This window comes from Manis javanica, chromosome 3, assembly GCF_040802235.1.
Source record: "Manis javanica isolate MJ-LG chromosome 3, MJ_LKY, whole genome shotgun sequence".
Lineage (NCBI taxonomy): Eukaryota > Metazoa > Chordata > Mammalia > Pholidota > Manidae > Manis > Manis javanica.
This window is the reverse complement of record NC_133158.1, coordinates 139,611,538-139,624,333: the sequence shown is the minus strand read 5'-3', so window position 1 is coordinate 139,624,333 and position 12,796 is coordinate 139,611,538. Positions and strand designations below refer to the sequence as shown.

General features: G+C 30.1%; 1 protein-coding gene across 1 annotated transcript in view; it reads right to left on the bottom strand.

Annotated features, from left to right (window-relative positions):
* SI (sucrase-isomaltase) overlaps window positions 1–12,113 on the bottom strand; it is an 84,353-nt gene extending 72,240 nt beyond the window's left edge. The window contains exons 1-8 of the mRNA XM_073232134.1: window positions 12,049–12,113; window positions 9,462–9,579; window positions 8,114–8,250; window positions 4,332–4,449; window positions 3,927–4,036; window positions 2,874–3,025; window positions 1,600–1,771; window positions 129–228 (exon numbers count right to left, since the gene is read on the bottom strand). Of these exons, the coding sequence (XP_073088235.1) occupies window positions 129–228; window positions 1,600–1,771; window positions 2,874–3,025; window positions 3,927–4,036; window positions 4,332–4,449; window positions 8,114–8,250; window positions 9,462–9,579 (907 nt within the window). The 5' untranslated portion in view covers window positions 12,049–12,113. The remainder of the gene's footprint in view (window positions 1–128; window positions 229–1,599; window positions 1,772–2,873; window positions 3,026–3,926; window positions 4,037–4,331; window positions 4,450–8,113; window positions 8,251–9,461; window positions 9,580–12,048) is intronic.
* Between the last annotated feature and the right edge of the window lie 683 nt (window positions 12,114–12,796).

Here is a 12,796-nt window from a genome sequence, read left to right as displayed (position 1 = left end):
CTCACATATGAAATGATAAGCAATAGAGTTTACTCTGGTATACCATACCTATGATTGGAATAAAGAGAGCAGTTAAAACATTTCAAGTTAAATCACATTTAAACATATTATCAGATAAATACTCTTACCCATTGCATTGCTGTTCATTAAGAAAACACCAAATGACTTTCCGGAAATATCTTCAATGCACATGAAGAATGTTTGATGGCCATATAAGTTGTTATTATTCTATGAAACAAAGTTTGGAAAATTAAAATTTTAAGTATATTTAAAATAAAAGATAATATGACTAAAAGTGGCCTTTACAAATTCTAGTTTGTTTCTGTCATTTAATACTGAAATCTCTATCCCAATTTTCCTACTATATGTACCATCTGAAACAGTGTAGTGCAAAAGACATCTAACATGTATTAATTATTAATATGTTAAGATAAAATATATAGCTAACATACACATTATACTACTAATAGGTGGCTTAACTTCCCTTTATGTTTTATTACAATTAAATGTTTTAATATGCTATTTCTATTTTCACAAGGCATTTTACCCATTATGCCTCCCATATGCTGAAGACACAGCAGTGAATTTTAAGATGATGCCCACCTTCAGAGAACTTTGGTTGTACATTTGTTGAGAGCTGATAAATAGATGAAATGGTGGAAGCAAGTTGAAAATACATTTTTATGGCCAAAGAAAAGAGATTTCTTGCCTGATTAAATATGGAGATTCAAAGGAAAGAATGTATAGAAAATAGTTACGAGGTTCTCCACCTAGTGTTTATTACAGATAATGATGCTATAAGTAAAGATTAGCAGAATTTATTAGTAGATCTGTACCAAATGAGGCTTTTTAAAACAAGTTACTCTCTTTTGGGAATGAAATACTTAGCATTGTCATTTAAAAAATCACTAACATTTGATTAAAGCAGTCATGAACCAATCAAAAATAATTTTTTTAAATGATATAGTCTTTGTCCTAAATAATATAATCTAGAAGTATAAACAATATATATGTAAGTAATACACCATGATAATTGTCATACTAAGATATGAATAAAGGGTTAGAAAATAAAGACTAATCATGTATGGGGGAGTTTAAGGGAAATTCTTGAGGTAAAACTTTAAATAAGTTCTCAATGTCCTATTTTATGAATAATAAAAAACTTTGTTTCCATACTTAGAAAGAAAACTAACCCCCTGTGCAAATGTGTGTACTTCTGGAAGATTATCATATGTTATGGAAGAAGAAAAAGTAGGCAGATATGTATGATATGCTGTCCAAAAGATAGGCAGGCACCATATAGTACAAAACCACGTAGAACATGTTAAATGTTTAGTATTAGTCTAGTACAATGACTAGCCAAGGAGAGGTTTAAATACAGGAGTGATTAGAAAGGGAATAATAAAATCTATTTAAACATTTATAAAATCTGTCAGTTACTTATTGAGTTAATTTAGGACATTGCTATCAATCCTCACCCCTTAAGTAAACAATCTTCTGGATTGGGTACCACTGACATCAGTTAAAAGATGGTTTCAAATAGGGTAACATTATTGTCTGCCCTAATATGGTTTTACTTTTAACAAGGAAGTTCCTTACATCACCAGGAAGTTGATCCCTAGTAAAAATTGGCCATGTTTTCCAATACAAATCATGACGAAATCTCTTATGAATATGTTCCCCCAAGCCGTACATATATTCACTGGGAAGTTTGGTTGAGATCTGTAAGTACTGGTCAGAGTATACCAGGGGACCGATACTGGTGTCAAATCTGTACCATGAAAAAAAGAAATAAATGATCTGAAAAACATAAAATATTCTATCAAATATGGTTCTATGTTATTATCCAGAATGTTTCATTTCAAATATGTCATTCTTTAGCCATGATTACTTCTTTGGAACACATGAATTACACCCTAACCAGAAATTGTTGATTCCATCAACACAATTTGCTTCATCATCACTAATATGATTCTTCACAGGCATCTGTCCTTTAAATCTTCATCACAGCTCTTTTTTCTTTATTTTTTTAGCATAACTAACAAATTCCAGTTCAAAAATAACAAAAATTGACTAAGTTAATTCATTTTTTCTAAGGTGAGAAACTGGTAAACAGCTGAGCCAGATTTCAAACCCAGTTCTGCCTTGCTCAAGAGACAGGATTTGAAAACACAGAGATGTATTGGCTTCCATACCCCAAATATATATATTAAAATTAAGTTCACAATCATTTTTCCAAAAAGAAAAAGGTTTGTTTTATGCATATCAAATACATAATACAAGAAATGTTAAATGTCATTTGACACTTCTGTGATTTAACCTAAAATCAATCACAAATTATTAAAATATATTGAAGAGAAGTAGTATTGATCAGATTCAGTCTTGACAATTGCTTAATCTATCTACAAAAATGCAAGGAAATTTATCTTGAAAATTACTAAATTCCTTGCTATGAATATTACTTGAAATACATTCTTAATGAAGTTATTTACACAATACTTTATACATATAGTCCTATTTGATCCTATACAAATTGGCAACAATGTGATAAATGATGGAGAAAGGACACAATTCTTTGTATGCAAAAATATAGGCAAGGCAAAAATTTTGTCAGTGATGTTCTTCCCCTTCATCTTTGGTTGGTCCAAATTTGTGTATTTTCATTCACATTCTCACACCTTCCTTCCATCCACAGGGAATAAAATCCTGTTAACCATTATAATCTTTACAAAGATGTACACCCACCCTCTTTTGGGGGACCTTTATTCTTTCTGAAGATGTCTTAAAGTTAAGACTTTCTTAATTCTATGATAATAGAATAAAATTGACCACTTATTTAAACTTATCTAAATGTAGAAAAGATAATGACTTACAAAATTTTGTTATTGCTTTTTCTGATAACTTTGATACTAAATGGATTTTCTTTAACCTGCACATCATACAATGTTTCAGAAGCTACAGTTCCAGTAAATTCTTTTACAAATTGATGAGGAACTTCATATCTGGTATTATTTGCATCAGTAATCTGTAAAGATTTAAACAAATTAACATACGTGATTCAAAACTATTTTTTAATTTTCCACTTCTGCATTAAGTATTAAATGCAAGTTACAATAAAAATTACATCTAATAATATAATAGATGAGTTATTAATCTAGTGATAAACTTAATTTAAACATTGTTGAATGGCTATGCAAAGAATAAATTGTATAAATTCTTAAGGAATATGGTTATAAAAGTACTATATATAAAATTTTTTTCATCGATAAAATTAATGATAGCATTACTAAATGTTGATTCTCAAAAATTAAATTTTTGTGGATTTAATTATCCTTATTGCTTTTCTGTGTTCACCCCCCTAAAAATCCTATAAAGATTCTGAATTTTAAGAATCTCTTATTTCTTGTGAAATTGTTGCTAAAAAAGGTAATATACAAGGGATACGGTATTTTCACTTCCAAATCCAGACGACCATACTAGTGAACTACTTGCTAAAAAGTAGCTAGTTTTTTTTTTCTTCTTGAGTACAACTGATACCAGTAAAAAGAACTAGTGAGTGGAAGTCACTTTTATATAGTAACTTAACATCTTCTCAAATTAAATTTTGAACTATTCCCTCTTCATAGTCTGTAGTTGAAATAGTAAAAAAACTACTAAAGTTTATTGAGTATTTATTCTTCTTTAGACTATGTGTCAAATACTTTACCATGACTATACAGTCATGGTAATTCTCCAAAAATAACTGCTGGAGATTTCTTCTGTTATTTGGAGTAGACAACAGGATCAGAATAGAGTAACTAGTCCAATTAGAACTTGGATTTGCAATAAATATATCTCAAGAGGTAAAATATCTTGGTTAGGATGAAGGGTGTGCTCATAACATGTCTTTTATTATTAACTCTTCTTTACAATCTCAAAAACCAAACCTTGAACCGGAAACGATTGGCTGTCTGATTTTGAGTTGTGAAGAGAACACTGTTAATGTCACTGCCAAATAGTGTAGGAGAAGGTATCCTGTTCAATTTGGCTTCAAGTCCTTAAAGAAAGGAAAAAGTTGGCATGGGTGATGACTTTGTTTATAAAGATTAATAATTACTAAATATTTTTCATGTTTTTATAATTTTATTCCTTTATCACAAATAATGACTCTTCAAGTTGGAAGATACAATCATATAAAAAATAATCCTTAATATAATCAATTTGACCATTCTTGTGTACAGACTTCCCATTTGATTCTACTTGAGTGTTTTTCCAAAGAAAAATGTAAAACATTTTTTTCATTACATCTAAAATATATTACATAGGATCCCATGATAGAAAACACTTCTCACCAGTATTTGTACTTTTCATTCCCTCAACATAATAGCCATGGTTATCTACGAAGAAGCACCAAGGAATAAGAGAGTTATTCCACGGACTCCAGCAGCAACCTCGCTTTGCACAAACTTCCTGATAAAACATTTATAAGAATCATGTGATTAGTACTGTTATCAAATGTGTCAATCTCTATTTTAAAAACACCATTTATTCCAACAAATGCTGAATGAATGCTTGAAAAGCAAGCTTATTTCTTCAAATACATATGTTAAAATATCATTTATTCTTTTTGTTCCTGCCACTTGGAAGAAATATAAATATTCGGTTAATTGAATTAATTGCACCATATCAGAGAATAATGCTCAGAATGGTGATTTATCAAATTTACATATTAATACATATTATTGTAAGCACAAGTATGTTAAAGGTTCTAGAACTATGGATAATTATAATCTATTCTGTTGTCATGTAGTAAAGACAGAAGAACTAAGTATTTGTTGAATACCAATTATGTATCTAACTGCAAGCAAGGATATAAAGATTAATATATAGACCTGAATTTAAGCTTACATAAAATGTTTAAGATAGTTATTTCCAGCTATTAGTTCAATGTTCAATTAAACTCTCTAAACTAGTTTATGTGTCAGGTGTTCAACTAGTTATACCTAATGAATTAAGCAAAATATTGAATTCTCAGTAGTTTTATAATCTATATGGAAAGATTATGTGAAGTGGAAAAAAATGATATATGCTTAGATGAAAAGTTGAGCCACATGATGATGTCTGTTAATGTTATAATTAAAAATCTACTTAATATTTAAATTTAATAATATGACACACTTTCCTAAGTTGAACACCTGTGGGGGGGTGGGGGTTTCTTGGCTATTTGCCTTGAAAAAAAGTAAAATGTCTCTACTTTTAGTAGCTGATGTTATACATGTTAACTTCTCTCCTATAACATAAAATTAAAATGGCATCAGATACACATACACACCTATATACAGACACATACATGTATGTTTTAAATAGGAGTACAACTGAATCTGATATATTGGAGAGTGATTATCTATCAGAATCTAAAGTATGTTTGACTTTGATCAAGCAACTTTCCTTCTAATTATTGTATTTATAGACTTACTTTCAGAAATATAAAGAAATACTTGTACAAGCTGACATTAAGAATTTTTTAAATTAAAAGTCAGTATTTTTAAAATGATCAAAAATAAAATTAAAAGTATTTTTTAAATGGTACAAAACAAGAAAGTAGAATTAGATATAGATAAACTGATTTAGAAATATGGAAAGGTCCTAAATTTTAAAAACAAGGGAAAAGCAAATTATAGTCACACCTTACTAAAATAAAAAATATACAGTAAAATGGAGTTACATGAAGTTTCTACAAACATTAGTATTTTAGGGCTATCATAATAACCATGAAAAGGGTAGGTGAATCAACATGAATTTATTCTCTCACAGTTCTGAAGTCTGGAAGTCCCAATTCAAGGTGTTTGCAGAATGTTCTCCTGAAGCTTAGGGATGAATTCTTCCTCATTTGTTCTTAACTTCTCATGGTCTGGCAATCATAAGCCTTCCTTGGTTTGAAGATACCTTACTTACTCCAATCTCTACTTCCATCGTCACATGACCTTCTTCCCTGTAGCTCTCTGTGTATCATTCCAACCCTTTAATAGGATACCTGTCATTGGATTTATGGTTAACCTTAACTGAATATGACTTCATATAACTAATTCTGAGAGACCCTATGTTCAACCTAGGTCATGTTCAAACCTAAGTTTTTGGAGGATCTCATTAAACCCATTGCATATATACACCAAAATATTAGTTTAGAAACATGTATTTCCATTATTGCTTTTGAAGTATTAATAATTTTGGTTTATTTTGCATAAATTTGATAAATGTTTATGTATGTTTCATCATTCTTCCTATTTGTCAGGTTTTCAGGCATTTTCCCCTTTTACTTTTAATTCCTAATTTAACTTCAATTTTCTTTCTGATTCCTTTGAAAAACTAAAAAGTTAAAAGACATAAATATTCCATCAATAGGCATAAAGTTTAACAGTAAAACACAATAAATTTGTTATGTTCTTATTTTGTATTATTATTATTATTTTTTGTGTGTAGAGAGAATTAAATCTAATAATGTACAGTGGGTTGACTCTATACTGTGGACTTATTGAGGCCCCACAATTTATACGTAGGAACCCTTGATTTGATGGTATTTGGAGAGAGTGCCTTTAAGGATGTAATTAAAGTTGAAAAGGTCCTAAGTACAAGGCTCTAATCTGATAGGAGATATTTTACAAGATGAAGAAGAGATATACAGATGCTGTCTCTCTGCCCCACCCCCTCTCTCACAGAGGGAAGGCCATGCGAAGATGCTAGAATACAGATATCTGCACTCCAGGAAAAGAAATCTCACAAAAACCAATCGTGATGGCACTTTGACTTTTGGTGTCCAGAACTGTGAGAAAATAAATATCTGTTGTTAAAGCCACCTAGTCTGTGTCATTTTATTATGGAAGCCTGCGCTGACTGATACATTCTGGGTAGAATTATAACTGTCTCTTAAATTGCTATTTTAAGTTCATTCTCCTTTTTTAAATGACAAATAGAAAATATATTGCTGAAATCTGTTTAATTTATGTTTGTTTCACATTGAAAGCCGTCTTTAGAAACCTAACAGGCCGACATTAAAGATGAAGAGTAGGCATCAAAACCTTGATCCATTAGCTTTTCAATGTTAAGATCCTAGTAGCCCATTTGTTTTGAACAGACTTCTGTGATAAACTTCAGTCATTCCCTAAGCAGAATATTAGCTAAAAAGAGTATCTGGCCAATTTACCTAGCCTGTCACAGCTAACACTTTATTACCCAGTTTTATCAGTAGGTAGACTCTAAGGACCCACTATTTCTAATTTCAGTCATTTAGTTCATTAGTTATTTTGTGAGCAGTGAAGAGAATGGGTGATGTCAGATTCAGAAATGCATATTATAGATAATAATTTTAATATACCATCTCATAGCTATGAATATTATATGCATACAAAGGATATATATTAGACATATGAATATTATGATAGATATGTAATATACTATGATTGATATATGCTATCATGTTTACATTATTTAGATGCTGTAATATGTTACAGAACTGCATATAATATACAGATGTTGAAAAATGTGAACACACACACACACACACACACACACACACATATGCACTCGTTGACCTTTATTCACACGTAGGTTATGAAGACAAAGGAAGACTCAACTTAGGGTTACATGAATCCATTCAACTATTCTTTTTTTCCATTTAAGCTTCTTTTCCCCAATTACAAAATAATAAAAAATAAATACTAATCATTTTCAAAAAATCAGTGTTACTTTATTTTCCACAAATACTTTTTAAAACCATCATTACAAATACTCCAATGGAGCATAGTTATTTTCTACCAAACGTTCTATATTGTCAAAGATTATATGTGTTTTTTTAAGTAGATTTGAGAGGCTAGAATTTCACAAAAGTTTACAAAATTAACATTAGGTTGTTAAACATAGAAAATATTAACTTGTTAATTTGAAGTACAGAAAAGCAAGCTCAATATTTTCTATTATTGATCATCTGTCTATGCAGGACTACAATAAAAAGATAAAGGCTGCCTAACTGATGGCTAGATCTTTAAAAATATGAGATTGATTCAATATTAAAGAATTGTCTTAAAATTATTATAATGTGTATCTATTCGTAACAAATACTAAGGGCTTTTTTGGAGACCTGTGTTGGAAATTGTCCTGGAATGCAGTTTATTCTTTCATTGATAGGATCATTTGGGTTACTTGGACATTTTCCAGAACCAGGATACACAGTGGTTGTATGAGTAGTAGGTGCAGCTGAAATAGCATCACTAGTTTCTGGAAAAGATCAATAAAATAAAATATGGTATTAAATTAATATTTCCAGATTTTAAAGTAATTGATACAGTAAAAGGACATATAAATCTACATATAATGAAAATAAAAGTAAATTTCCCATTAAAAAAGGACCCACAAATTAGTCTTAGTCATCAAAAGATCCAAATGATATTTAAAAATAGGCTATGCAGAGCCTTGCTTACTGTTTATTCAGAAAAACCAAATATTTTCACATAAGGTCTTGAGGTAGATTCAAAAGAAACAAAATGCACATTCCCCTAGCAACTTGTAATGTGTGTTTTAGAAATGAAGAAAAAAGATGGAGACACATGGATGGGAAAAAGATGTAGAGAGGAGACAAGAATTAGAGAAGAAAAGAGAAAACTAGGAGGAAAAAGATACTTGGAAGTGAATAGAAGAGAAAGCAAGGGATAGAATGGAAAATAAATCCCAACTGAATAATAAAGAGGAACTTTCTAGTGATCAGATATGGGTAAGATAAAATTGATTGCTTCACAATATAGAGAACTTTCAATTTACTGGAGAAAGGTAAAACAAAAGACTGACAGCAGTAGAAAATGTTAACTAAGGTTAGACTAAAAGATAATTTTCCAATTCTGGGTTGGCCAACAGAGAATGATGGAAAAAAACAGATTACGCAGACCAGAGTAGTTTACATCGACTTTAAATTAGGTTAGAAATATTCAGAAAAAAAGATAAAATGTTCATTCACGGTTCAAGCCTTGTTTCACCTTTCCTATCTATTTTTCTCACACAACCTCTCTCCTTAAAAAAAAAAAAAGAGAGTCTAGGACAAAGAGGGTCTAATATTCCAACCCCTCTTTGCAAGTGTCTGGAAGCCAGAACAAAAACCCAAGTCATCCCACTAAGTAGAAGAACCTTACTGGTAACAGTAGACAACTATTCCACCTTCCATTAACACCTTGACCCCTTGGCCCCTCTGCTATTTCTCAAGCAACACAATGACAGGAAGGCCATTAATGTCAAAAGCATATAAATTGTTTAATTACCAGCACTCCTCACTGAAATAACTGGAACAGAATGGATAAAAATGTTGGAGTAATTATGTAAATTACCCAATATATTTCTTCACATGTTTCATCTCACATAGATTACTTTTCAAAAATCCTAACTATTAAGGCATAAACTTTATCTTAACCCCACTATAATGTATAAGTATTTTCACATACCTTCAACAGCAGGTGTCTGAGTTGCTAAAACAACAACAAGGGCAATAGCTACAATAGTAACTATAACAAAAAGGACAATCAGAGAGATTTCTAATCCAGTAAATTTCTTCCTTGCCATCTAAAGAAAGAAGAGGAATGTATGTTTAAAATTTTAAATATACAACTATAATAAGCCACCATCATTATCACGGAATTATATACATTCCTTTTTTTTCTTTTACTAAGCACAACATAAGTAGAGCTACAGACCTTATCAGTTTGTAATCTAAAATAATATACAGTGGCAAAAATGTAAACAACACATGCAATTTTCAATAAAGGGAACGAATTAGTGAGGCACATTATAGAAATGCAGGAAGACAAAAATATAAAGGGAAGAAAAATCTCCAAAAAGGTGTGCCTTGCTCTCATTTTTAGAGCATTTTTCAAGTCAAAGAAACCTCAAACTGGCACTATGTTCCTTAATTCTCATAATTTTCTATGCAGGAGATACCATTATTCACATTTTACTTATTAGGAACTTTAAGCTAAGAGAAAATAAATTATTTTCTCAAAATCAAAAAATACCACTTCTTCTCTATTGTCTCTCCAATTCTAACACTGTTTTCCTATAATTGTATTATTGAAAAGAATACAAATATGTGAAAATGAAAATAAATACATAAAATAATATGAGCATAAAATATTGTACAAAAAAACATAAATGTATATATGCCAGATTTGCTTTAAGAAAAAAAAGATTTGAACTACATAATCTCCAAGTTCCTCCCTCAAATTGGAAATAAAATATACCAAACTCTCATATCTAAAATACGTATTTATTTTTCAGGGAACATTACATATTTGAGTTAGCATACAGAGGGTACTTTAATGTAGACTTGGAAAAGCTCCCTCAAAATCATCCAAAAGCTAATTTGTTTACTTTAGTTTCAATCATCTCTCTCTCTTCTTTCTTAGTCTTCATGTTCCCATGACTTTTCTGTATTCTGTGATTTTTATGTAAATATTAATTTAATGGCATATTTCTAGATAGGAATGTAGAATTTCCATGGTGAATTTATTAATATATTGTTGAGTTTAAAATAGTTTTTTTTTGGTCTCTCACACTTGTTCTCCTTCCTCTGTACCTATGTCATTTTATATACCCAGTTGTCCAAACCTAAGAACTTTTTTCCCTTTTCCATATCTTTCTACCACAGTAAATCATTCACAAATCCTATTGATTCTACCACCAAAATATTTTCAGAATTATAATTTCATCCTAACCCCACCACTGCAACATCTTTTTTGGATAACATGTCATTTTAGTGCACATGATTTGATCTTTCTTCAATCCTTCCACATCTGCTCTTCTAGATTAGTTTCAATTTATGTCCAGGTCAAATGCCATGTCCTTTGTGAGTTCTTTCCTACTCTTCGAGGCAGAGTTAATCCAAACTTTTTCCATTTTACCATAGCACACTGCATATCTGTTGCAATTATTTACACATATATTAACTTTCTCCACTGTATTGTTAGATTCTTAATAGCAAGAATCATGAGAGCAGTTCAGAGCCTGACATCAAGGAAGTACAAGCTAAATTTTTAAAAACTTATTTATGAATTTTAAAGATCAGCATTCAGTTTTAGCATATTATTCTCTGTTACAAATATATAAGCTATTTATTGCATTGTTAATCTTGAGGGAAACCAAATGTAAGCTAAATTTAACCAAGTGATAAATGAAGCCATTTAGGAAACGAAACCAGTTGCTCAATGTTAGGTGAGAAATGACACAGTGTGTTTAGTATTTAACTTTAAATAAGTTTAAGCATCACTTAAAGTTACATCCTGCTTTGGTATCAAGAAGGCAATAAAAAGGACTGTGCTTTTGTTAAGGGAAGTCTAAACAACATACATATTGTTATGAAGCAAACCCTCAAGAATCAGAACAAAATTTATGTACCAAATTAAATTACTCATATAAGTACTCATAAATAATGAGTACTAAAATTATTCATATGCTATTGGCGGTAATTAAAGTGATCATGTTTTAGATCATAGTAATTTTAAGCAAAATATTTTGGTGGAAATTATATATTGATGCCCTTTTTCTGTATATTTACTTTCAAAATGAGTAATACTTTTATTAGATGGTAGGTTGATGACTGATCTTTAAGAGATACTCTAGATAAGGTTAAATGTTTTATAAACATAGCATTCTTCTCTGCATACTTATATTTTCTCAAATAAAATACATTTAATCATACTAAATTAGAGCACTTCTCTATGTTTCAAAGTATTTTTATCTTTATTTTCTTTTATATGAAGTAATTAAGCTAAGCCTGCTATGATTCTACTTAAGTCTGACAAAAATTATATATAGTGAAAGGCTGGGCAAAGGAAATATTCTCCAATCTTAAAAAAATCAGAAATGTTCCCTCCATTTTTAGTACAAGGAGCTATATATTTAAGATGGCAAAAAATACGTTATATTTGCTATTTTAAACAAATGCAAATAGATAGAAATGTTGGTAACATAACTAAGGGAACACATAACTACTCGGAAAGATGAGAGTAAAAAAAGAAATACGATCCATAAGCTTACCTTATTTCATGGCCTGTTCTGCTTGGCACGTTGTACTAGAGTTGGGTAGGGCTGTGAAAGTAAGGATCAGGGAAAACTGCTCAGTTATATATTGAGCTGCTCATAAATTTTAATTGCACTCTCACCAGCCTATCAGTATTTAATAAACTCCTTTTCAACATGAGATTGTAAAAACCCTGAAAACTGTTTGCATAAATATTTCTCTCTAGGAATCTAACAACTAATAATTGTGCTCTCAAATAGTCTTTGATTTCTGGAAGTTATGAACTAGCCTAAACATAAAAATATTTATTTATATTGTTTTCTTCTCTTTTCAAATTTTATTTCTTTCATTATTTATTTGGATTTTTAAATAACTGTTTTATTTTACTGTGTAGAATTTAAATTCTCACAGGAAAGCAGAAACATATTTAAAAGCTTGGGTTTGGAAGACATTTGCAGGAACTAACAATTAGAAAATGATGTTTCACAAAAAAACCAATGATTAAATAAAAATTATCTCCTTTGTCTCATTACCAAACTTAAGATCTTAAGATTGAAGAACTAACCAAACCATAAGGGTAAAATGTAAAAGTAGAAATACATAGATAAGGAATTATGAAATAAATTAATTTTATTTAACTATTTATTATTTATAGAACTAGTTTATGAGAAACTATACTGTAACTATAATTTCAAACAGTGCAAATTATAGTATCAATTACACTACTGGTTTAAGCTAGTATAGTGTTTAAGAGCAAAAAATATG